Source organism: Monodon monoceros, unplaced genomic scaffold (assembly GCF_005190385.1).
Source record: "Monodon monoceros isolate NGI ecotype Baffin Bay Population unplaced genomic scaffold, NGI_Narwhal_1 Super_Scaffold_13, whole genome shotgun sequence".
In the NCBI taxonomy this organism is placed as follows: Eukaryota; Metazoa; Chordata; class Mammalia; order Artiodactyla; family Monodontidae; genus Monodon; species Monodon monoceros.
The window spans coordinates 194,720-219,774 of record NW_021703769.1 but is presented as its reverse complement, the minus strand read 5'-3'; the positions used below and the strand labels follow the sequence as shown (position 1 = coordinate 219,774).

The following is a 25,055-nucleotide window of genomic DNA, read 5'->3' as shown; positions in this document are numbered from 1 at the left end:
GGCCGGCCGCGGGGAGCGCCAGGCGCCCCGCCGGGCCCGCGTCCGGCCCCCCACGCCTCCCGACGGGGCGGTGGGGAGGCCGCGCGGCTCAGCGGCGGCCCCGGGGCCCGGGGCCCATGCACAGTCGCGGCGGGCGGGCGGGTCGTCCTGTGCGCCGTAGCCGGGCGGCGATCTCTGCATTCCAGCTGGGCGCGGCCTGGGCGGAACGGAGCGCGGGAGCGCGGAGGGTGGGCAGCGGGCACGTCGGGGTCGGACGCGTGGGGCGGGCGGGCGGCGGTAGGGACGGCGGTGGCCTCCCGCCGGGTGGGCGCCCAGATATAGCGGCGCGGGGCCAATGGGCGGCGTGGCGGCCGGGGCGGGGCGGGGCGTGGCGTGGCGGGCCCGGGCCGCCCCCTCCTCCCGGGGGCTCCCTTTCTTCTCGGCCCGGCCGGATTCCGCCTCCTCTGCGCGGCGCCCCCCGCACCCTCTGAAGGAGAGACCCCCTGAGTGGGAGAGGGTGGCTGATGTGACCCGAAGCTTGGCAGGGGGCGTCCTCTTGGGGGCTGTCAGGCTTTCAGAGACGGACCCACACACGCAACGAGTCAGAGTCCCCGGGGAGGAAGTGGGGAAGGCTGCCTCCCCAACCAGAGGCTGGCTCCAAGGGAAGGGCGCCTTGGGAAAAGCAACTTGTGTCTTGGGGGAGCTGTTCTGGATAACCCCGGGGCATCATGCTCGCCCACCCTCCACCCACACGTGGGACTTTCAGCGCTGGGGGCTTGGAGACCCTCCGCCACCTCGGGCCTGTTCACGGGGTTAAAGGAGAAGACGGTCTCCGTGTCCCCCACCCCACTCCCAGACCGACTGGGAACCGGGCCAGTCGCAGCTGAGTACGGGGAGGGGACGGAGAGCTTAGATGCCCCGGACCCATAGCAGAGCCGGAGGGGAGGGGTCCAGAGTGGGTGGAGCCCCGGGCCTCATCTCCCTCCCCCGGGCCTGATGGGACCAGTAGTAGCTGGTTACCCAGCGGGCCAGACCAGCGCTGCAGCAAGAGAATGAGGCTGGACCTCGAGTTGGGGCAGATGGGGGGAAGAGGGGCCTTCCGCTGGGCCGTCCGACCCCAGAGGGTTTCCAGAGGAGCTTCTAGCCTCCTTGCAGTCCCCTCCCACCCCATCAGCAGGGGATCTGGGCTCCAGACATTGAGGTGTCTCCCCCGGGGCAGGCTCCTTCCCTGCCCCTCCTGCTGAGGGTGGTTCTTTTGGGGCTGGGATGAGTTTTCCCTCCTGCACATCCATTCGTAGCTTGGGAGCTCTGTAGCCCCACTACCACATCAGGAGCCCCACCCCATGTGCTGGGAGCTCCACGGTGCGTGCGTGACCATAGGTGTCGGTGACCCTGGGTCTGTGTGGCCAGAGCTTCTGGGTCCTCTGTCCCTGGTAGTCCCTCTAGGGCACAGTCAGTGCTTATGAGTGGGGTGGGTTCCCTGTGGGTCTGACAGCTCGCCCCAGCGGCTGCTCCTGAGCTGTCCTGGGGAGGGGCCAGCGTGCCTGCAGGGGTCCTCTGGGGGCCGCTGGGCGTGCACCCTGTCCCCAGGGCAGGTCCTGTGGTGTAGGCCTGGGTGGCTTCCAGATCTCCCAGGCCCTGGCACCTAATTCATGGACACTGACCCCATGCTGGGGCACTGGGGATAGTCAAGGTGGGTCCTCTTGGGTCTCGGGGGAAGACTGGCTTTTCCTGGGAGGCAGGCAAGAACGGGGGGCCTGGGGGTGGACGGGTGCACAGCCTCTCCCAGTGCTGCCAGCTCCCCTTTGACCAGTGTAGGTGGGTGGACTGGGCAGCCTGCAGGGGTTGGTGGGGAGAAATGTGTGAGGAACACTCCAGGCTGAAGGATGGGCCCAAGGGGCCAGCACTCGACAGGCCTCTCCCTGCAGCCTTCTGAGTGTGGTCTGGGTCACCAGGGCCTGGCTCAGCCTGGGCAGCAGTGGGTCTGGGATTATCATCACTGGGCTTGGGAAGGAGGCTTCCCGGTTCCTCTGCTCAAGTGCCCTACCTTGGGATGGACTTTGGGTTCCCCTAGGGGCCCTGCCTGGCCCCCTGCAGCCCCTGACAGCTGAGTTGCTCAAGCTGCTGGGAGCGCAGTGGCCACAGTGCCCAGAATTACCTCACCACCAGTGCCCACCCCCCAGGATGGCCGCTTCTCCTGGCGCCAGCCAGTGACCCTCCCTCTTGGCTGGGCTGTGGAACTCAGGTGTCCGGCTGTCACGTCCTGTGGGCCAGGGCTGGGCAAGGCAAGGGGAGCGTCTCTTGGGGTAACACCCACCTCCTGGGGGTCAGGCTACCCTTCCCTGTGTGCTGCCCGGCAGGCACAGGGCTGGTGGCTCTGGCCCGTGGTCCAGTTGGGAAGACAGAGGGGTGGGAGCTGCAGGCAGGGTGGCCCTGACCTTGGAGCCTCGGGGCGGGGGGTTCCCCCTGGGGCTGTAGGAGGGCCGGCATGGGTGTGGCCAGTTGTGCATCCAAGGTGCGTGTCTGTGCATCTGTGTGTGGTCTGTGTGTTCGTGTCTGTCTGCCCAGGTGTGGGGGTGAGGCTGGACTCTGCCATGGGGACATGGGGCCCCGCGGGGAGTAGAGTGGAGGTTTGGCCCTGGACACCCACCAAGGGAGGGGTTCCCCAAGACTTCTCTGGCTACCAAGCTGTGGCCCCTGATCCATCCGCAGTCTGGGGGTGTTCCTACGTCTCCAGGACCCCCCTCAGGCTGGCCTGGTCCAGGTCTGCTGCTGCCCACCCTTGGGGGGGGCCCTGTCTGCAGCCCGCATCTCCCCAGACAGAAGGTGGGAGGGCGGGCAAGCTTGCTCTGTGAGCGGGGTCTGGCCTGGGCGTCCAGTGGACACTGCCTTCCTGGCCCTCCGCCCGCTCCCTCCCTCAGCCTGGACTGGACCCCTAGGCTCTGGTCGAAGCCTGCAAGGGATGCTGGGTAATCCCCTCGGTGGCTCTGAGTGGGGGCTTGGCTGGGCCCTGGGGGTGGCGGACCTCCCAGGCGCTGCTGCCCGGGGCATCGACCTCACAGGCTCCCAGCCGCCCAGGCCTGGCTAATGCAGGGGCAGAAGCAGGGGCTGGGACCAATTACTGAGTCCGGTGGGGCAGGACCCTCCTGCTCCCAGAGGGCGGGGGTGGGGTCCCTGTCAGACGCTCATCCAGGTGGAGAGGTCGCTGGTCTCCTGACACCTCGGCTTTGGAGCCAGGCCGCCCAGTTCAGACCCTTCCTTGTGGTCCTGGAGACCAGGGCTCCAGGACTGGCCCGGAGCCTCCGGCTTGTCCTTGCGGCTGCTCCAAAGGCTGGAGGCGGGTGGGGATGGGGGTGGCCTCTGGGGAGGGCACCCGATGGCCTAGAACCCAGTGGGCACACGCCCAGCAGCAGGCCTGGTCCTGGTGGACCCTGGGGCTCAGGCCTGGGGCTGCAGGCTCGCCCCACCCATGCTTTCCTGCTCAGTCCTGGGGTGCCGGGCGCAGTGTGCAGAGGGCCACGGGGCTATGAGGGAGCTGGCACGGTGCTCACGCTTGCAGGGCAGTGCTCTCAGAAGTGCTGGGGTCAGTGCACGGTTTGCCACCGTCGTGGGACCTGGGAGTCCCAGAAGAGCTGGGCGCTGCGGGAACTAGGGTGTCAGTGTGCTCGTCGGGGTGCCCCGTGGGCCTCTTGGGCGCGTGGAGAGAATGGTGCCATTGCAGGTCTCAGGGCTGTCGCACAGGGGTTGGGCGCGCCCCTGAGTGCTTTGGGCCAGCAGGAACAAATGGGCGGGGGGCTTCTCTGGGTTGAAGGGGCCTTGTGGGTGGGAGGGCACTGAATGCAGCGTGTGTGAGGAGGACCCCGTGACGGTGGCTTCAGGGGGGCAGGCAGGCTGTGGGCAGTTGGCTTAGGTCACTTTTGTGGGCGTCCCAGGTGTTGGGGTCGTGAAGAAGCGTTTCTGAATGCCGGGCTGCTGTGCTGGAGGGGAGTTGGGGTGCTGAGCCCGGCGAGCCCTGGGGCACCGGGGCCACGCTCGTCATCCAGCGACCTGCGTCCTGTGTGGGCCCCGCTTGGTGCTCAGCGGGGGCTCCGTGGGAAGCTGGGGCGGGGGCCCAGGCCACTCTTGGTTTCCACGGCAACAGCAGGGAGGAGCCAGGAAACACCAGCTCAGGAAGGAAGGCTGCAGCTGAGAGGAGGGCCAGCCTGTTTGAGCAGGCGCCAGACACTCTGTCTGTCCAGTTGTCCGGCCCAGCTGGCCAGCCAGGCCCCGTGTTCCTGCCTTTGGGTCCACCCCCCTATGCCTCTCAGTCCGGGCCCCGGGCAGCCTCTGGGAAGGCTGTCTTTGCTCAGACCTCGGTGACCCCGGCCCCGGTTCTCCAGGAGTGGTGCCCTGGTCCCCCTCAGGGGCTCTTGGTGGGGCAGAGATGGGGCTCTCTGCGTGTCCTGCCTGGGGGACTGTGTGTTGGCACACTTGCGTATCCCGGGCTCCCACCCCGACTGCCCTGCCCTGGGCTGGCCTGGCTCGTCTTCTCGCCTACTGGGCTCTGGTGACCGTTCTCATTGGCCCTGGGAAGCATGGGGAGAAGGGGCGGAGCCCCCCAGGTGGTCGGTCACTGGCCCACGGGGCCTGGTGGGCACGGCAGCTGTGAGTTTCTTTTCGGCTGTTGCCCTGGCTTTGGTGACAAATGGCTTTGATGGTCCAACCGGTTGGGGCTGCCAGCTGGCCGGGGGGGCAGCCTGTGTTCCTGGGGGACCATCTGCCCCTTCCTGCTCAGGGGCAGGAGCCATCCACTCATCCATCCATCGATTGGTTATTGACCCCACCGTGGGTCAGGCCCTGTTCCAGGAGATAGGGATTTAGCAGCGGAACAAAACAGCCCCAAGCCCTGCTTGTGGGGAGTTTCCGCTCTGTTGGAGAGGGAGCCGATCAACAAATCCACAAACAAGTCAGAATCCGGAGCGCCAGGCTGTGGAGGAGAGAGGGGTGCTCACTGCCTGCCCATTCAGGAGGTGACTGTGGAGCCAACCCTGAAGGAAACACGTGAAAGCAATGAGGGGACACGTGGGGAAGAGTCTTCTGCGCAGAGGAAACAGCACATGCAAAGGCCCTGGGGCAGGGACCTATGCTGGAGAGGGAACCCGGGGCCGTGTGGGGCCTGGGAGGGTCTCGCTTTCTTATCTGAAGGAGACTTGGTGGCTTGGGAGGGTTTTGAGCAGAGGAGGGGTGTGATCTGGCTTGGCTTTCCACAGCTGCTGTGTGGAGATGGGCCTTGCAGGCAGAAGGATGGACTCACCAACTCACCACTAGGAGAGAAGGGCAGGGGTCTGCTGTGGGAGTGGGGCTGGCCAAGGTCACCTCCCAAGGCCTGGCTCCTCGGCCCCCAGTCTGCCTCTCTCAGGAGTTTCCTTTGTCTCTCTCCACCAGGGCAGGGCTGGTGTGCCTGCACTGCCAGGAGGCACTGCCTTGGGGACCCCTGTGAGTCAGACCCCCTGCTTTCACCGGAGCCCCTGACCCTGCGGCTGCTGGGGCCCCTGTGGAGGGGGAGGGTGGGGTGGCCGCCAGGCTGGCGGGCTGGCAGGGCAGGGAGGGCGGTGTTTCTGGGAATTGTGTGGGGGAAGCGCATTGTTAGAGCAAGCCTGGAGCAGGCCGCCAGGGCCGGCTGCTGCTGGCCTCTGGGGGATGCCTCCTGCCTCCCACAAAGTTCTGCCTCTGGGGGAGGGAGCTGGGCCTGGGCCAAGGCTGTGGGCTGGGCTGGGGACTTTCCGTGAGAGGCTGCTGGGGGCAGCGGTTCTTCCCATTCTGCAGACTGGGAGACCGAGGCCCAGAGAGGGGGCGGCTGGATGGCAGAGCCGAGATATGCGCTGGCACATGGGACAGGGGACTCGTGCTGGACTTGGTCCCTGGTCACTGCCCTGCCTGACCTCAGAGGCCGGGATCTGAGGGCGGCCTGGATGGGGTTGGCTGGGGTCTGAGCTCCACAGAGCCCCTGTGGTGGGGAACTGCAGCCCCCAGGGTGGGCTGGAGGGTCTGACGAAATAGGGTACGGAAACAGCTGGGTGCCTGTGTCGGGGGAGAGCTGCCGACAGGGTGACAGGGGAGGGGTGGGGGCTTCTGGGGCTGAGAGATCTCCCCGCCCCACCCCCCGTGGCCATGGGGAGACGGGGAGCGGTCTCCGTGTGAGTTTGGCGGCACTGGCCTTCCCACCGAGGCCCCTGCCCCAGCCAGAAGGGAAGCACAGATTCGAACTGCTGGGGTCATGGCCGGCTTTGGGCGGGCAAGTGGTGGGGGACACAAATAGAAAAATTAATGGCCTGAGCTTCCGATGTTTCCGTGCACTGAGGACGGGGGAGGGGCAGGCCTCTGGGCCAAAGGTGCAGCCTGTCTCTTGGGGTATGGACCCTGGACGTGTTGTTGGGATATCCCCAGACCCCTGTCAGGGCTGTGTCTGCCCCCTCAGAGCCCCCAGGGCAGGGCCAGGCTCCCTACGGCGCAGGACTCCTGAGGGCAGACCCATGTATCTATCGCCATAAAGGGGTCAGGCGTGGAAGACCCCTGCAGGAGGGGACACAGCCCTAAGGGGGAGCTGGGGGGTCAGCCCCAGGGTGGGGGCAGGAACGGGGCTTCTACTAGGCGCTTCCCTGGGGACCATCGCGGGGACGGAGGGAGGCCCCCTGGCGGTGGACTGGTGGGGTGTCCAGGAGGGCATCCTGGAGTAAGGGGGCTGGGTGGGTCTGGGAAGGTGAGCTCGTCTGTCCCCCACCCTTGGGGGCTCTGTCCCTGCTCCTTGCTGATTCCTCTTCACCTCTGACCTCTAATCAGGAGCCCTGCCCCCACCCCACCCCTGCTCATGGCTCACAGTCTCCAGACACGGCCTGGCACCTCCTTGTTGGGTGCCCCTGGCCCTCAACTCTCCATGCCCCACTGCTGCCCCTCCTGGGCCCATCTCAGGAGGAAGTGGAGGGGCTGGGGGTCGTGGGGACAGGGCCCCACCTGATTCTAGGAAGGTCTGTGTGTCAGGGCTGCAGCCCAGAGTAGCAGGCAAGTTGGTCCCGGGCTGGCCTCTCACGGGGTGCGGGGTGGGTGTTTTTGGGGCTCCCCTGCTTGGGGGTGGCCAGAAGGTGAAGGTGTAAGTTCTTTCCAGCTCCCCCCAGGGTGCCACGTTCCTTCCGTTACCCAGTAGGTGTCTGGGGGCTGGGACGCAGCAGAGGGTGGAACTCAGGCCTGGTTCTTCTGGCCGGCCGAGCAGTCCGGGGAGACAGACGCCTCACAGCCCCTGTGCGTGTGGTTTGTACGATGCCCAGCGTGCACACACGTGGGCAGCTTCACGCATCCCCCCCACGTGACTCGGGCGGTATGCCGACTCCCTGGATGCAGCAGAGAGGACATGGGGTCTGGAGCCCCGGTGAGCACCCTGTTGTGGGTACAGCCAGGTTCGCAGTCCTGATGTCACCCTGCAGGCACAGCTTTCTGAGGGCGCGGGAGGGTCTGGGGGCCCAGGCAGCTTGTTGGGGGACGTTCCTTGGAGGAAGAAGTTCTCAAGTTTGGGTAGGGTCCGAGGGATCTTGGGTGGGCCGTAACTGACCTGAGCAAGGTTCTGGGGGTTGTGAATTCATGAGGGGCCCTGAGACCAGGGACTTCTAAGGTGGGGAGTCGGGGGTTTTGGGGTTGGTCAGTCAGTGCTACCCTGGCCAGGGTGGGACCCACCGACAAACCCCACACGTGAGGGTCACTCTCCAGGACTAAACACAGCCCCACCCGGGATGCTTCGAGGCTGTGGCCAGAACCAACTGGACCTCCTGGGGGGTGGGGGAGGGTGGTGGCCACCTGGCCCGCAGGCCGTCTGTGGCTCACTCCTGCCACCTAGCGGCCTCTTCTCATTGTGGGACCTGCAGGACACAAGGCGGGTCACCCGGCCCGGACACTGCGTGGGGGTGGCTTCCACGTTGGACTGCACCGTGTCAGGGCTCAGGGCTCCCGTGACGGGGCGAAGGGCCGTGATCCGCAGGTCCCCAGCTGCGAAGCACCCCACCTCCCCTGCCACGCACCCGCGCCTGCCTGTCCACTCCCCCTTCCCCATCACCTGCCCTGCCCGGGCCAGGCTCCCCAGGCTGGGCCTTCCTCCCGCAGGACGCCCCACCTCCTGGCCACTCTTCTCGAGCGCCATGGCGTCTTGGTCTCCCTTTGTCTGCAGCCTCGGTGGCCTTAGTCGAGAGCTTCTGAGACACGTCAGGCTCCTGACGAGCTGTCTCTGTGGCCCTTGCCGGAAGCTCCAGAGGTAGAGACCACCTGGCTTCTCATGAAAGAGGACGAGGGCCTGAGGTGGGCAGTCTGGGTTTTCCACTGGCTGAACCGGGGAAGGGCCTTGGTGCTCAGCTGACAGCCCCTCCTCGCCTCCCTGTCCTTGCTTTGGTGCCACATTGCAAGGCAGCGCACAAAGTAAGCCCATGGGGTTACCATGGAAACCAATTACACTGAAACACAGTTACCAAATTATTTTCTAAAATGTGTGATATAGAACCTAAGTGCTTCTTTATCGCTGCAGCTCCCGGCAGTGACAGCAGTGAGCGTCGGCAGGACGCTGGGGTATCAGCAGGATGGCTGTGACACAAGGTGCCTCTAGTTTGTGCTGTGGTCAGTCCCAGCCCTGCTGCGGGACAATATGTGTCCCCTAGAGAGCAATGCAGAGGCAACCGGGAGTCTTTCCCACTAGTCTTTCTGCCAGGTGGTTGGTTCCTGACCCGCAGGTTGACACCCTGTCCTATTCTCCCTCCCACCCGACCCAGTCCCCCTCCTCAGCTCCCAGACCTGCCCTGTCTCCATCTCTGCCCACTCCCACCTCCCCAGGTTGGTCCCTGTCCTGCAGCCGCCTCTGTCCCTCTCGGCAGCTTGGATACGGTCACAGGGGCTGAGGTACAAACTCTGCAGCCTTGGAATACAGTCCCCAAGACCCTGCTCTCCTCTGTGTGCCCAGTGTTCAGTGTCTACCCGGCTGGCTCTGCCACTTGAGGAGAAAGGACAAAACCCCAGGGCCCCACCCCTGGGGGACAAGGGGCAGGGCCCTTCCTTCTTAACCAGCTTCTAGGTCATGCTTTAGAGTCTCTGTGGCTTGAAACATCCAATCCAGTCCCACACATAGAAGCCTCCCTCACTCAAAGCCAGGACGGAGGAGGCTGCCCAGCTAGGCCTCCCCAACAGACAAAGTTAAGCTGATTCGAGGACTGATAGGAGGAAATTCCTCCTCCAAGCACCACGACAGGGCATCCTGAGATGCTGAGCTCAGCCATGGCTTCTGCCAAAGGCTAGAGCACAGGCGAGAGCGTGTCAACCACACGGTCAGCATGCAGCAAAGCACTCAGCCTCTCCCCTCTGGAGTGGGCGGGTGTATCTCCGAGAAACCTCAAAGCAGCTTCCGGTCCCTAAGATTACAGTCAGAAAGGTGAGCATCAAGAGGGGCCTCTCAGAAGCATCACCTGGGCTGCCAAGAAGGGTTCGTGCCAGACAGTCCAACCCTGGCGGAGGCACCAGTTGAGGCAGGGTCTGGGCCATCAGCACAGCCCCCAGGAGTAGGTCACTGTTACGGAGCCAGCCTCGAGGCCAGTCCCCATCTGATTTCTCCGCAGGGCAAAGGAGGACAAAGTGCTGGGGGTTGGGGGTGGGCATGCAGAAACCCCGGGAAACCAGCCTGAGGACCCTCCCCCCCTTGACCATGCTCCGAGGGTCCCCGAGGCCACAATCCCGGCCAGAGCGCTCAGGAGGTCGGGCAGCGTCCCCGGGACAGCGGAAGGTGGCGGAGGAGGGCTCATGGGGCGGGGAGAGGGGACGGACCCCAGCGTGCCTTTTCGGCCCCGCGCAGTCGGACCCTGGCCGCCCCCGCGAGGTGTTGGGAGGAAAGCGCGGGTTCGGCGCCGCGGCCCCCACGCACGGCCGCGCCCCGCGCTGCCGCAGCGCCCTCCGCCGGCTAACCGGTCCACTGGCGGCTGCCCGCGTAAGGACTACACTTCCTAGGATGCCCTGCGCGCCCCCTGGCTCCTGGGAGTTGTGGTCCGGGGCAGGGCGGGCGCGCGCGTGGCGGGCGGGCGCGAGAACTACGTATCCCAAGATGCAGCGCGGTGCCGCGGGGGCCGGAGGTTTGAACGGAGGGTCTCCCGCCCGTGGCGGGGCTGCGTCTGCTGCGGCGGGTGCGGGAGGCTGCGGCGGCCGGGGCTGGGGTCCGGGCCGGGAGGCCGAGGCTGGCGCGGCGGGCGCTGGGGGCGGTGCCCCCGAGGCGATGATGGGCAAGGAGGAGGAGATTGCGCGGATCGCCCGGAGGCTGGACAAGATGGTGACCAAGAAGAGCGCGGTGAGGGGCGCGGGCCGCCAGGACCCCGGGACCCCCGTCCCGCCGAGCCCCCGCCGAGCCCGCCGAGCCCCCGTCAGGGCCGCGGCGACCACCCGAGGGGCAGGACGAGACTCCGCCCCGGGAGACACTCCCGGGACACGGGGAGACCCCCGCCGGAGGCCGAGACCCCCGCCCTGGGCCAGCCCTGCCCTTCACCTCGCACCCACGGCAGAGGCCGCGATTCGGTCTGAACCTTGTCCCAGGAGCCAACCGCTCTGGACTCAAACCCAAACTGCCAGACTGAGACCCCGCAGGCCTGGGATCCGCCCGCTTCCTCCCCTCACTCCGGAGCCCCTCGGGAGGCCGGGCTGGCGGAGACCCTCCTCGGCCCAGTCCCTCCAGGCCCTGCGGAAGCCCCGGCCCGTGCAGCCCTGACTGGCCGCCCCCCAACCCCCGTCTTCCTCCTCCCCAGCCTGGGCATCCTCGAAGTCCTCCAGAACTCCCCGCCGAGCCCCATCCCCGACTCAGAGCCCTCTGTCCCACCCTAGGTCTCCCACACCCATTCTCCTCCTTCAAGAGTTTGGAGTGTGAGATTGGACCCCCTTCTCCCCTGGAGCTACAGCGCCTCCCCTACCTCTGCCGGGCCTGGGGCTGCGGCCCCCATCATCTCATTTTCACCGGCCAGCCGGCCAGAGGCCTTTCTTGTCTGGGAGGCCCTTTTTTTTCCTTGTCTGTTCAGTCCCCCAAGAACCAGGTTGCCCTAATAAATCCTTTCCTTTCCTTAGCCAGGGCTCAGCCAGCAGCTACTGGGGAGTGGGTAGGTGCGTAGGCACCCTTGGGAAAGAGCCCTAGGAAGCCCTCAGCCTGGCCTGGGAATACCCAGGCGCAGGGCTCCCCCCGACCCCCGCGACCAGCTGTGCTCACCCTGTGGCCGGCTTCTGTCGTCCCTCGGCCGGTGAGCCTTTGGGGAAGGCTGTGCCCGGCCTCGGGCTGGTGGTGGGGGGGGCGGACAGCACATGGGGCTTCAGTTTCAGGCCCCTCTCAACTTTGGACCTTGGTGATCTGGGTATCCTCGCAGGAAGCATCTTTGGTGGGTGGTACCTGCCTCTAGGGAGTGGAGAGGAGTACTGCTGGCTCCCTGAGAGGCTCAATAAACGCGACCAGCTCTCTCCCCAGACTGAGCTCCTGGGGCGGGGCCGAGTGGTGGTGGGGGCCGTGAGGGAGGGTCAGCTGGGGTCTTGAGACGCCTGCCTCACCACCCCAGGGCTGTGTGCCTGTACTGGTGGTTTGGGGGTGACTTTTGGGCTGAGCATGGTTGAGTCTGGGTCTTTGGACAGGGTTCTCCCCCCGGGACTGGGAAGGGGGCTGGCTCCCACGCTTTCATTCATCCATCAAGCAGCAGCGCCTGCCCCAAAGCCCGCATGATGCTCACACCCCTGGGGCTGTGGGCAGCACAGAGCAGGGATGTGGGAACATCTATGGCTGTTTCCAGAGATGACCAGAGAAAGAAGCTGCTTCCCCTCTGAAGGAGACAAAATAAATGCGCCCCAGCTGGGGGCAGAGGTGGGCCACGGAACCCACGGAGGGCTGGGTCGGGCCAGGCAGGACTGGGGGAGGGGGCATCAAGGTGGAGCACCGCATGGATGGAAGCCCAGGGGAGAATGAGGAGGGGGGACAGGTGTGGACTGGGAAGGGGGCTAGGGGGCTTGGGGCGCCATGGAGTGGGGGGTGAGAGCTAGCAGAGGCTCCTGGTGGGTCCCAGTGCCTTTGAGGCCCCTTGGGGGAGTTGGGGGCCGTGACTGGGAATCACGTTTATGCCCCTCTGGTCCGGAGGCCACAGAAAGCTGGCGTTCTGCAGCCCGGGGCTCCGTTTGGGGGAAGATGATCGATCGCAGAGTGGCGCTGTGCCCTCGGTTCTGGTGACCATTTGTCCCCTCTGAGGAGCTGACTACAGGGCTCGACTCTGTAGCCCAAGGGGCAGGGCCCGCGGGGGTGACGAGGGGGAAGCTGCAGCTTGAGCAGAAATGCCGTCCAGATCAGGGATGGGGCAGGCTCTGCCCCTCCCACGGCCAGGCTGCGGGACATCTGAGGCTGTCACCCCTTGGATGGCTGCCTCCTTCATGTCGTGAGGGAGACATGCACACGTGAAACCACACCGGTGGGTTCTGTGAGCCTTCTGTGGAGGAAGGCGAGGCAGGGAGCGAATGGGGTGGTGCCGGGCTGCTTGCCGTCGTCAGCGGGAGAGGCCTCACCAGGAATGTCGTTTGCACAGAGCTTTGGAGGGAGAGTGGGGCAGGCGTGTCGCTGGCAGTGGGAGCGGCGGGTCCCGGGGTGGGCAGCTCGGCCCCTGAGGGGCCCTGGGGAGCTTTGTCTGCTGTGGAGCCATGTGGCCCCTGTGTGTGCGGCTACGAGGAAGCAGATGTGGGCAGGGGTGCCGGACAGAGAAGGGAGATGGGGTTCTGGCACAGCCGTCCAGGCGAGGTGAAGCGGCTGGAGGGAGTGAGCAGGGGGCGTGGGGTGCACATGAGGGGAGCAGAGGTCCCTGAGGGCTTGGCCCCAGCAGGCGGCACTGAGGAGAGGCTGCCTGAGCCACGTGGGTGGGGGATGTGGGACCTGGCAGGTGCGGGCACCGCTGGGGCGGCACCTCCACCTGGTGCGCCGCCCCTGCTGGGGATGGGCTTCGGCCCTTTCCCCTGACGGCCCTCGGGGGCCCTGGGCTGGGGTTAAGTGCACAGCTGCTTCCCTTCTCATGCCTGCCTTCCCTGGGCATCTCACCCCAGGTGGATCTCCAGACTGTCACTGCCTCGTGTTCCCCTAACCCTCGTGTGTAGGAGGAGCTGAGCTTGCCCACTGAGACCTCAAAGTCATTTACGCGGGTCCTCCCTTCTCCTTCCAGGAGGGAGCCATGGACCTGCTGCGGGAACTGAAGGCCATGCCCGTCACGCTGCACCTGCTGCAGGTAGGGCCCCGTGTGCCCCGTCCCCCAGCTCCCAGGCACCTGGCAGAGCTTCCTGCTCCCCACCCCGGCCCTTGGCTGGCATGAATCCCTGCCTCTGAGGAGACTGTCCCTTGCCTTTCTCTGTTGCTCCACGAGACAGGGAGGGGCATTCAAGGACAATCCACTGTGTTCCTCGCTGAGGTTCCTGCACATGGGGCAGTAACCGTCGGGGGGGGGGCATCCACCTCCCCTCGCTGGTGCCCAGCTTGCCCTGTGGGAGTCACCGAGGGTCTGTGGGGAGGGTCTGACCGCTGCCCCCAGCCTGGCCGCTTGCCTTGCAGTCCACCCGCGTCGGCATGTCTGTCAACGCCCTGCGGAAGCAGAGCTCGGACGAGGAGGTCGTCACGCTGGCCAAGTCTCTCATCAAGTCCTGGAAAAAGCTCCTGGGTGCGGGTCAGGCAGCCTAGGCTGAGCGTGGGGGCAAGGGGCACCCAAGACGCGATGGCCCTTGGCAGACTGTGCTGTTCCCGAGCCAGGGCCACCTGGGATCCAGTCCAGGAAGCACTGGCTCGGGCTGGGAGGAGGGGGCTCCATGAGGAGCAAGGGGAGTTAAGGCTGCGCTGAGCCCTGGAGGGGGGCCTGGCAGAGCTGGGGGAGGTCGCCCAGGGGAGGAGTGTGGGGCAGTCAGAGGGCAGGGGGCAGCTCCGGACGTGGGGGGGAGGGGGGGCGAGGAGGGGGAGGAGGAGGAAGGGGCGTCTGGAGCCCCTCAGGGAACAGGGGCAGCCTCTTTCTAGGGACAGTGGGGCGACTGGGATGCCCCCACTGGACCCTGAGGTTCCCCTCCCTTCCCAGCCCCTCCTGGGCTCTGTCCAAACCCTTGGGAAACAGAGCTGCATGTCCTGGGCTTCTCTCCAGTCCTGCGTGGCTGTTGGGCTGCGTGTTGGACAAGCGTATTTATTCTGGTGGCATATGGGACGCTTCTCGTCCTGTGGGAAGGTCCCCAGTGCAGGCTGGGACTCACTCGATGGCTCGCTCTGGGGCCGAGGCCCAGCTGGGGAGTGGCCATGCCCGGCCTGCCTGCGGTGACCAGCCTTTGTCCAAGTCCAACCGTGCCGTCCGTGAAGGCCGTCACTCTCGGGGGGGACTTCTGTACTCAGGGAGACTTTTCAGGACCTTCCTTGGCTGGGGAGAGAGGACCGCAGTGGTTCGCAGGAAGCTGGGGCTGGAGGCAGGGTCCGATGTGCCTTGGTGGTGGTCTGCCTCCCTCCCTGGCCCCGCCTGCCCTCCGGGCCTGCCTTCTCCCAGCCAGCCCTCCCTTCTTTCCCGGCACGTGTAGATGCTTCAGACGCCAAAGCCAGGGAGCGGAGGAGGGGCGGGCCTCTGCCCACATCGTCCTCCAAGGAGGCCTCCGAGGCCCAGGACCCCAGGTAGCACGTCTGGAAGGCAGACACACGCCCCGCCCATGGCCCCACTTTCTCGGCAGACCGGGGTGCGGATTTCCAGGGGCGCTGGGTGGGGGTGCTGAGGTCATCAGCCCTTTCAGCTCCTCGGAAGGGACTCTCCCCAGGGTCAGCCTCTTGCTGGACACTTTCCCTCCGGAGACTCCTCTGGACCTTTTTAGCCCCAAGCATCTGAGGGGGGCGCTCTGTCTGCCTGGCTACACGGAGCTGACCCACGCCCTGAGCGGGCCTGTGGGAGCCCGTTGCTCACATCCCCGGATCCAGGCCCCGGGCCAGGGTCCGATTCTCGCTGGCTAACTCTGGCTACCCACGTTGGCCTGGGGTCTCTGGCTGCCGGCCCCTCCCTCACCGGGGATGCCCCAGGCTGTGGCATGGTGCAGGTTTTGGGGCTACTGAGGCCTCCCTGCTCCTGCCGCCCCAGGGATGGGCTGTGGCTGAGAGGCTGCTTTGCCCTTGACCCCACTGGGCAGCAGTGGTCAAGGGAGAGGAAAAGCTGAGATTTGGATTCACCGCATGGCTGTGCAGAGACGTGGGCTCGTCTGCCCACCTGCACGTTTGAGTTTTCCTCCAGGAAGCCGCCTGCTTCCACTGGCTTCCGTGGAGGTCACAGGGTCACGAGATGCAGGGGTGTGAGAGGAGGGCCGTGGGTGGACAGAGCCTTGTGGACAGGCAACCCATGGAGGGGGGTGCCCAGACCTCCACGGGGTGGGGCTGCCTGCATAGTGGTGCCTGGTCTTGAGTGATCCCTCGTCCCGTCTGCCTCCCCCTGACCTGGCAGTTTGCGTTGGGCAGTGTGGCCCCGTGTCCCAGGTCTCCCTGAGGGTGGGGATCCCGTGTGGGGGTGTGTCCCACCCAGTGATCCTCACTGCCTCTGGCCAGACCGCGTGGATATGCTGGACCTGACTGTAGATGGGCAGGGTTCTGGGCCGCTGTCAGAGTGGAGCAGACGGGGTCTGGGGGCATCGTGGCTGTGACATTGGCTTTTCTGGGGACCGGCATCTCACGGAGGTCCACGTGGCCCGAGCGGGCCTCTCTCCAGCCGCAAGAGGCCAGAGCTGCCCAGGACGCCGTCGACACCCAGGATCACCACGTTTCCTCCGGTGCCGGTCACCTGTGACGCCGTGCGCAACAAGTGTCGCGAGATGCTGACCGCTGCCCTGCAGACGGACCGTGAGTGCCTGGGCCGGGGCCACCCAGCACACCTCGGGGTCCTGGCTCCTGACACACGCTTGATTCCCAGGTGGCCTGGGCCCCGCCTGCCTGTGGAGGCCCGAGTCCAACCCCGTGCTGCTGACCTTGGGGGCGGGGAGCCGGGGGTCTCTGGGGAGCAGGACGCCTGGATGCTGCGCAGGCTGAGGTGTGGGGGGGAGCCGGCAGGGCAGCTGGTCAGGGCTCCTTCTTGCAGATGACCACGTGGCTGTCGGTGCAGACTGCGAGCGCTTGTCGGCCCAGATCGAGGAATATATCCTTTGTGCAGCGGCTTGGGGGCTGCAGATCTGGAGGAACGGCGGGGCCAGCCAGGCTCAGCTCCCCTGGTGGCCACTGTCCTGCGCCTTCGCCAGGGGATGGGGCGGTCGGGTGGGCGTGCTCGTCTTGGCCAGGGGCCTCCTCCCAGACCCTCTGGGGTCTGAGCGGGCCTGCGGTGGGCCTGGGTCCCGGGCCTCCAGCCTGCAGTTGGGTCTCAGCCGGGAAAGTGTCAGTTGTCGACGCCCAGGTGTGGCTGGCTCTTCCGACATGCCTCGCCAAAGGCCCTGGCTGACCTGGGGGCAGGGGTGGAGGGCGGGGCATCGGCCTCCCTACGGCTCCTTAAACGTGCGCACGCATCTTCCGGGACGTGGGGAACACGGACATGAAGTACAAGAACCGTGTGCGCAGCCGCCTCTCCAACCTCAAGGACGCCAAGAACCCCAGCCTGCGGCGCAACGTGCTGTGCGGCGCCATCACGCCGCAGCAGATCGCCGTGATGACCTCGGAGGTGAGCCCGTGGGGGCGCTGGGGGCTGCCCCTGGGGGGCCGCGGGCTAAGCACGCGCCGCTCGCCCCAGGAGATGGCCAGCGACGAGCTGAAGGAGATCCGCAAGGCCATGACCAAGGAGGCCATCCGCGAGCACCAGATGGCGCGCACGGGCGGCACGCAGACCGACCTGTTCACCTGCGGCAAGTGCAGGAAGAAGAACTGCACCTACACGCAGGTGAGCGTCGGCAGCCCTCCCGGAGCCCCGCCCCTCCTCGGAGCCGTCCGTGCCCCTGCTGTGCAGGCCGGATCCCCCTTGCGCCTGGACACGTGCGGTGTGAGCGGTGCTGGGATGGGGGTCCGACAACCTAGTCTCCGATGGGGCCGGGAGCTGCGGTCACCCTTGGGGCCTCCCCCTTGCCGAGGACCCCTGCTCCCCAGTAGGCAGTCTCGGGCGGTGGGTCCAGCCCGTTCGTTCTGGGGCACTGAAGTTTGGGAGCCCAGCCCCCCTGTGTTGCTGCTGGTGGGAGGATGGGTGCCCAGTGGTGGTAGCAGGACTCCACTCAGAGTTGTGGAGGTGGGCCCCAAGAGATGTTGGGGGGCCCTGTAAGAGGAAAGCGGTTGGGGCGACTGCAAGGTGGGGGTTGCAGGGCAGCCTCAGCCCAGGTGACGTGAGGCCAGCACGGCCTGAGGCCGTGGGTGGCGGGCTCCCCAGGTTGTGACTCCTGGGAAGTCCTGCTCCCTGGGGCCTCCAGCTGCAAGGGACTGAGGCCCTGGGGCTGGGCCCCTCCCACCGTGGCCCTCCCCACAGGTGCAGACCCGCAGCTCCGATGAGCCTATGACCACGTTCGTTGTCTGCAACGAGTGTGGAAACCGCTGGAAGGTAGGTGGGTGAGCCCAGGCCATCCATCCCCAGCCCTGTTCTCTGGAGGTGGGTGTCTCCAGCCTTTGTGGGGTCTGTGGTGTGAACTGGGGGATGGCCATGCCAGCCAGCCTCCTGGGAGCCTTGGAGATGGCGGATGGAGACCCCAGCCCTGCCTCTTGCCCTGTGGGGTCCTGCAGGCCACGTGGCTGGATGGGCGCCTCTCACCTGTTTCTTGCAGTTCTGCTGAGCCCTGTGCATGTGTGCCTGCAGCCTTGGGCCACGGCCAGTGCTGGCCGTCGCCCTTTCCCCATCCTCTGCCAACAGATACAGCTTCTCTGGAGATCTGCCCTTTGCCCACCTGGCCTTCCTCAGAAGGCAGCACACCCTGCCCCCCACCCTGCCTGCAGTGCACCTTTCCCCCTCTTACCCCCCAGTTATTAAATGTTTCTTTTTGCCACTGTTTTTTCCCTAGCCCTTGGTCCTGGTGGGCCATGTACAGGCCTGGGCTTCAAGCTGGGTCCCCCATCCCCTCATCTCTGGTTTGATCCCCCCGACCCCCGCCGCTGCGGAGACAGCCCACCTCCCTGGGGTCAGGTGACGCTGAGGCTTGGCCTGTTGGGACAGCACTGGAGGGAAGAGCCCGCTGGCTCTCAGAGGGGCCTGAGTGTGCCCGTGGGAGGGGCAGGGCTGGGCCTGCATAGCACGAGGATCAGGTGGGGGGGGGGGCTGTGGGCGCACAGAGGAGCCGGGGTCTCACGACCTCTCCGGGCACCGCAGCTCAGGGTCCAGGGATTATGGGCGGGAGGCTAAGTCTGGGCCCCACAGCCGTGCCTGCCTGCAACCCTTCAGGATGCCCCACTGCTCGTGGAAGCAGTGTGGATGGGGGTGGACCCCTGACCAGACCCTCTGCGCCCCGGTTGCAGCGTTGAATCGCTTTACCAAGCAGAAACTCAGGGAACAGGGTGGCATGCGTGTGCCTTGTGGGGCCTGTGAGACAGTACAGGTGACTGCCCGGCACCCGGGGTCTCGGGGAGGTCTCCCCCGTAAGTGTCCTGCCCTAGCCGGCCAGCCCCTGCCAGGGACCCTGCCTGCCCAGTGTCTCGTTGCGTTGTCACCCTTGGTGGCCAGGTGCCTTGGGGGCACCCTCGCATGGGGAGGGCTGAGCACAGCTGCCCGCTGAGGCTGTTGCTCTGAGGGGTGGGGTTGGAGCAGAGCACAGGGTCCCTTCACTGAGCGTGGCTGCTCCCCTGCTGGGGGTCGTGGACAACTCCTTGTTCTCTAATTCCCCCGCAAATGTGGACAGAGGGGAGAGGCTTTTACTTTAAAAATATCTTCAATAATAAGGTTCTGTTTTGGGGGGAAGAGGAGTGGAGTTAAATATGAAAACTTTTTTTGTTTTTGATAAAGCACACGGTGCCATGTTTCCTGGCGTAAACTCAATGAACATATAAAAGAGAAGCCGGCTGCCGCCTTGGGCCTGGCTCTGAGGCCCTGGGTCTGGCCCCGCGGTGCAGGTGGCACCAGTTGGAGGTTTCCTCTTGTCACAAAACTAGGCGGCACAGAGCTTCTGTTCTCCACCAAAGGCGCTTCTCAGGGCCCCCAGGGGCCCGGGGAGGAGGACCTTGTGAGCTTTGTGGGTCCAGGATGCTTTCAGGGAGGGCGCCTCCTTTCACCAGGTGGGAACCCCAGCAGGAAGTGCTCAGTAGGGGTGGTGGTGCTGGAGGGGCTGCCTAGGCCCAGAGGCCCTCACGCCCGCCTCTCAGCTGGATCCTGGGGCGCTGGGTCCTCTGGGTGGGGAAGGGGGCTTCTGGCCTGCCCAGCACCTGGAGCTCCTGCCTGGGGCCGCCCCGGGCGCTGGGCCCGGCGGGTGTGCCCCACACGTGAAGCGCATTTGTGAAAGGAGTCTCTGCCCGCGGGAGGGGTCCCGCGTCCAGGCAGCCACGGTGGGCAGTCTAGGCCTCACTGGAGGATGTGGAGCGGCCCCGGAGCAGCAGGGCGCGGTAGGCGGGGGAGCTGAGGAAGCGGGGGTAGGAGTCTCGGTGCATCAGCGTGTAAATCTGCAGCTGCGCGTCGTCAAATGTGTGCGCCGACGGCTCCTGCATCTGCTTGTTGACGCCCTCCCGCACCCGGGAGTCCAGGCTCACCTGCGGGACAGGGGCCGCGGTCAGGGGCCCGGAGGCGCCCCCGCCCCCCACCCCGGTCCCCGCGCGGCGCACCTCCTTGGGGGACAAGATGGACACATAGTCCTCGTAGATGAGCCGCGCCTTCTCGTCCACAACGTGCTGGTTGGCCTCGGCCTTGAGCTCCTCGCAGGCCAGCCAGAAGAGCATGTTCTCCTCGCTGTACTCGGTGCGCAGGAACTCGCGGAACACGCTGCGGCCCGCTGGGCTGTGCATTAGCTTGTCGAAGGACTGCGCCCAGCTCCGCACCTCCTCTGGGCTCGGCGTGGCACTGCAGGCACGGGCATCCGGGTATCGGCCACAGGCCGCGCCAGGCCCCGCCCCCTCCGCCCGGATCCCCCCCCCCCCCCCCCCGGTCGCCCCCCCCCCCCCGCCCCGCCCCGCGCAGACCCGCGGCCAAGACTCACCAGGCTTCGCAGCTGGGGAGGGGCTGCAGCCTGCTCTCTCGGGAGGCCCGCCACGCTCGCCGCCGCTCCTCGTTCCTGCCGGCAGAGGGGACGGTGGCACTGCCCTCCGCGGCACGCGTGTGCGCGCAGGACGCTGGCCACACAGTGACACCGACACGCGTCTGTATGGGCACGAGGCCTAGGGGCTCTCAGCACACATGTGAACCCCCTGCAGGGTGGGTCGGCTCCTTTCCCAATCTCCGGTCCGGCCCTGGGCCCGTTGTCTTGCCTTTGGGGCTTCACAGGCCCCTCGGGTACCTCTCCCTCCCTGGCCTGACCTCGACCCCCACTGCTTTCTCCCAGAGACTCCGACTGATGGGGAGAAAGCCCCCAGCCCGTGTGTCTGGCCCCTGACTCTCCCTCGGGGCCCTGCTTCTCTCCTTAGTTCCGGGCACAGCATCAGTGCTGGCTCCGCAGTCCACACCTCCAGCTGGACCTCGCCCCAGGGTCACTGAGACGGCTAACAGACACCTACCTCAACCTCAAAGGGCCAGACAGAACTCAGCTCCCACCCTACCCCCACCCGCCAGACGCCAGACGCCAGACTCCTCACTCCTCGCTTGGCCCCCATGAGCCCTAACAGTTCACGGCCTCGTGTCTCTACCCCCAGGCGGTCCCTCTCCTGTTTCAGGCCTCAGTTGCTCACTGCTCTGCTGATCCCCCTTTGGGTCCCCTCAGCGCTGTCCACTCAACAGCCACGGGGTGGAAGCCCGAAAAGGGCCAGGCCTCTGCGAGGCACAAAAACCCCAACAGGTTCCCTACGCGCCTAGAAACCACATCCCCCCTGGAGGCCCCACGTCCACCCCCTGCACTGTCCCAGGGCCAGGTCTCTGCTTAAGGCTCCTCCACCTGACACAATGTGTAGGACCTGCTTTTGTTCTGCTGTAGGTCCCCAGGGCCAGTCTGGGCGGACTTACAGTAGACACACGCGTGCGCGCGTACACACACACACGTGCACGTGCTGGCTGGGTGCCTGCATGTGGACACAACCTCGGCACACCAGCCGTGAAAATCACACACACAGAGGGGCCTGGGCACTGGCCGCCGGTCACCAGACCCCTGGATGAGTGCTGTGGGTGATGCCTCGAAAGCCCCCCGAGGGGCTGAGGAGTGGGGCCCTGGATCCCAGGTCTGCTCAGTGCCCCCTGCCCACCGGGCACACGGTGCGCCCCCGGCCCACGTACCAGGAGCAGCTGCAGCAGCAGCACCAGCACAAGCAGCAGGGGTTGCGCCTGGGGGGGGGCCGGGGGGGCCGCATCACGACTGGACATGGAGGGAGGCTGGTCCCCCTCCTCTGGCCCTGTGTGCTGGGGGGAGACGGGGCCGCGTCAGCCTCCAGGCAGAACCACCTACTTCCCCCCCCCCCCCCCCCCCCCCCCGCCTGCTGGGGGCCTGCTTGCTCCCGGCGGGGCGTGACCCTTCCGGCCTCCCAGGTGTCCAGGGGTCTCCCAACTCCTAGTCATGCCCCCAGCCCCCGAGGGACAGAGTCAGCGGTGGAGGCGGCCCACCTGCTTCTCAGCCTCAGGTGGGGTGGGCATGGGTGGGTGGAAGAGGTTGCCGGGGCTCCGTGGTGCCTGCTCCAGGACCCTCACCACAGCCTGGGGCTCTGAGAAGAGAGGCCGGGACTCTCATGGAGGACCTGACACCGGTGGCAGCCTGCCCCCCTGAAGAGGTCCCGAGTCTCTCCCTCCTCCCGGAGGTGTCCCCCGGCCCCCTGCCCGGCCTCCCACCTCCAGACCGCTCTGCCCAGGCCCTGACCCCCACTCCAGTCTACACTGTGGCTGTGAGGGTATGTGGGGTCAGGAAGGAGGGGACCCCAGACAAGATCTCCACAGGAGGTTCTGGGACACCCCCATCTACTCGCTCCCTGGGAAGCCGGAAGCCAGGGTTCCTCTTTCTCGGTTTCCGGCTCCTGGCCCCTCCCAAGGGGGCTGGAGGCCCCCAGAGTCTGGGGCTATAAGGGCGGTGCATAGGGGTGGTGGTCAGACATTTAGACCCCCCATCCCAGCTCCCTCCATCCCAGGTTTTCCTTGGCTGCTGGGAGGTGGTGAGGGTTGCTCCCCACGAGGAGTCCGGATCAGCCCTGGGGAGGCTCCCCACCTGCTCCTGGGGACTCAGCAGGGGCAGCAGACCAGGCCTGCAGACAAGGAAGACTTGGGGCTGGGGCGGGACGTCCTGAGGGTGCGGGAAGTGCAGCAGGCACCGGTGAGGACGGCCGAGAGCCGCCAGGGACCGCCACCTTCTCGGCCCGGTCACTGGCCCGGCACCCGAACACTCGGCTGGCACTTTCCCGCGCCCAGGGTCTCCCGGCCTCCCTTCCCCCCCCCACAGGCTGCGGAAACCGCTGCGGCTGCGGCCCCAGGCCTGCCGCAGGGCAGGGCGGGCGCGCCGGGCGGCGGCGGGGGATGGGGTGCGTCCTGCTCCCGGGCAGGTCGGAGCCGCGGGGTCCCTTCCGCTCGGCGTCGGGGCGCACCTTCCACGGTGCGGACGCGCGGGGGGCGCCGGAGCCCCATCCGGGTGAGCGGCCCCCGCGGGGAACCCGCGGACCCGAGCCGCGGGGGCGGCCAATCAGGGTCCAGGAGGCAGTTTTGAACGCCTCCCCACCTGCCTCCCAGTCTCTACCTCGGCCTGCGCCCACCTCGGCCCACCCCCGGGGCCGGGTGCGCCCCCTGGCACGTCTGCCGCGCGGACCTTCCTGAAACCCTGTCGCGAGGTGCTCAGGACTTGGTTTCAGTTTATTTTCTCATTAAATGATCATCCGCCCTGCTGCCCCCCATCCCTCAGCTCTTGGCCTTTTAATGTCTGTTTGGTCCCTGTTGGCCTCGTGGGGTGTCCAATGGCAGAAGAGGAAAGTGGACGCTCTGGGACAGGCCCCGGGGCAGTCACCAGGCTAGGCAGCTCCTGCCTCCCAGCCACTGACCGGGTGCTGCGCTCAGAGGGGACAGCCCGGGATATGCACACCTGGGGCACCCCTGCCTCCAGAGCCTGGGCATGCGGAGGCCTCGGCCTTGACCCAAATCTGGGGGCCAGGTGTAGGGTCCCACGGGGCCTTGGCCACTTGGCCACCTGCCTGGCTTCCCCTGAGATCGCTGGTGGGGGGGGGACCCTCCAACTGGATCCCACTGGCTTCCAGCAAACAGATGGAGAAGAAGCAGCCCGACAGCATGCCTACCCTCAGGGGTCAAGTTTCTAGGGAAAGGAAGGGGTGTGGCAACCTCTGAGGTCTGGTAGCTGTACCCCAGACGGGCTGTGACTTCCCCAGGCAGAGCGGCTCTTCCTCCTCTGCACCCCTGCCCAGTGTGAGCGGGGGCAGGGCCCCAACCCCTGCCCCCCCAGCACCCTGAAGACTGTACCCCTCTCGGCTGCCTTCTCCAACTCAGCTCTGACTTGGACGAGGGGACCTGCCTGAGGATGCAGGGCCCAGGTGCTGGGGCAGGAGGGGCGGGGGAGAGGCCGTCCCTTCTGTCCTGGTTGTAGGCCCTGCACCTGGTCACCATCCCTGGGCCTGGCTCCGTGCACCCTCCTCAGGCTGGCTGGGGCCACCTGTGCCCCTGGGGCACCTGCTCTCTTTCTTGGTGGGGGTACAGGGTCTGAACCAGGGTTCCCGCCCCTCATTCGGGCACGTGGGAGGGGGCTCCCTCCCCTCCCCCAGCCCCTCCAGGCTTTGGTCCCTAAGTCTGGGATAGGAGAAGCTGGACAGGCAGCAAGTTTGGCCTCTGGGGACAGAGGCTCCCTTGGGAGCGGCTGCTGCTCTGCTCCACAGAAGGAAAAAGAACGTCCCCGAGCCCGCCCAGTCCAAAAAAAGAATAAGAAAATGTGACAATCCCAGGAAAAAAATGCCATAACCTTTGGGAGGGGGGTTGACAGAGGGGCTCCATTCCCTTCTTCTCATCCTCCTCAGCACCTTTCCTGTCTGCCGAGCCGCCCCCCTCCCCCGTAGGTAAGTCCCAGCCTGGCTCCTCCAAGGCAGGCCAGGTCTTTCCTAGCCCTGGTGACCCTCGCCACTGCCCACCTCTACAATGGTGGGGGCAACCCACTTCTCTCCCTCCCTCTCTCTCATGGTGGGGTTTGGCCTGGAGAAGTCTGCCCCTTCCTCCAGCCTCTGACGCCCCCACCCCAATCTCAAGGAACTCGCCGTGCGCCCCACTCACCAGCGACCCAAAGGCGAGGCAGGGGCGGGAGGGGCCAGGTTCGCTCTGGGCCCCACCCTGGCTGCCGAAGGGGCGTGTACTGCAGCAGCAGGACTCAAGTCAGACGGCAGGAGGTCCTCCTGCGCGTTCTGGAGCGAGGCTGGCGCCTGGAGCCCCCGATCGGCTCGGGCCGGGGGCGCAGCGCCTTCCCTGCGACTGGCAGGGATGAGTGGCTGCCAGATGCAACAGGGTGGGGGCGGGGGCAAACCGGGTGTCCCGCCTCGGCCCCTCCCCACAGGCTGAGGGGGGGGACGGGAGACGCGGAAACCTGGGTTCTTCCGGCCCCCCCCCTCGCTTTGAGCAATCACTTCCCCAGGCTTCGAGCTGCAGAAAAGGGGAACCCGGCTGCAACGGCCCCTCCCCCACGCGCGGGGACGGGCTCCAGTCCCGCCGCGGCCCAGGGTCCACGTGGACCCCGCGGCGGAGTCCTTGGGGCGCGGATTCCGGCGCCGGTTTCCGAGGCTCCCGCCCCGCACGGCCCCCGGGCCCTGGCCGGAGGGGCAGGGCCGCGGTCCTCGGCGCCGCGCGCGCGCGCACTCACCGGCCGCGCTCCCGAGGCACTCGCGCCGCAGCCGCCGGCCCGCGCGCTCCGAGGTCCGGCCGAATCGTCGGGGAGCGGGCGCAGGCTTCAGTGCGCAGGCGCCTCGGCCTCACTTCCCCAAAGCGCGGGGCCGGGACTTCCTCGCGCGGGCAGACGCCGGCCCGGCCCGCCCCGCCCGGCGCGCC

At 66.7% G+C, this 25,055-nt stretch overlaps 3 protein-coding genes across 8 annotated transcripts in view; 1 reads left to right on the top strand and 2 right to left on the bottom strand.

Moving 5' to 3' along the window:
• SOX18 (SRY-box 18) overlaps positions 1–275 on the bottom strand; it is a 7,207-nt gene extending 6,932 nt beyond the window's left edge. The window contains exon 1 of the mRNA XM_029220592.1: positions 2–275. Within this exon, the coding sequence (XP_029076425.1) occupies positions 2–180 (179 nt within the window). The 5' untranslated portion in view covers positions 181–275. The remainder of the gene's footprint in view (position 1) is intronic.
• The window catches only part of TCEA2 (transcription elongation factor A2), a 29,447-nt gene extending 11,476 nt beyond the window's left edge, over positions 1–17,971 (top strand). For 2 of the 6 annotated variants that reach the window (XM_029220588.1, XM_029220589.1), the window contains exons 2-9: positions 13,194–13,256; positions 13,577–13,682; positions 14,572–14,662; positions 15,735–15,865; positions 16,101–16,670; positions 16,740–16,886; positions 17,460–17,531; positions 17,752–17,970. In XM_029220588.1, the coding sequence (XP_029076421.1) occupies positions 13,203–13,256; positions 13,577–13,682; positions 14,572–14,662; positions 15,735–15,865; positions 16,101–16,670; positions 16,740–16,886; positions 17,460–17,482 (1,122 nt within the window). In that variant the 5' untranslated portion in view covers positions 13,194–13,202 and the 3' untranslated portion in view covers positions 17,483–17,531; positions 17,752–17,970. Of the gene's footprint in view, positions 1–8,852; positions 9,416–9,976; positions 10,319–11,562; positions 11,861–13,193; positions 13,257–13,576; positions 13,683–14,571; positions 14,663–15,734; positions 15,866–16,100; positions 16,671–16,739; positions 16,887–17,459; positions 17,532–17,751 lie in introns of those variants that run through there. The other 4 variants (XM_029220587.1, XM_029220590.1, XM_029220585.1 and 1 more) reach the window with 4 other exon arrangements.
• A 1,425-nt stretch (positions 17,972–19,396) lies between these two features.
• On the bottom strand, positions 19,397–24,924 carry RGS19 (regulator of G protein signaling 19). Its single transcript, XM_029220591.1, is given in 7 exon segments — positions 19,397–19,657; positions 19,730–19,964; positions 20,101–20,175; positions 21,324–21,370; positions 21,372–21,446; positions 21,648–21,745; positions 24,871–24,924. Coding segments are annotated over 6 exon segments (654 nt in total). The 5' UTR covers positions 21,678–21,745; positions 24,871–24,924; the 3' UTR covers positions 19,397–19,465.
• Between the last annotated feature and the right edge of the window lie 131 nt (positions 24,925–25,055).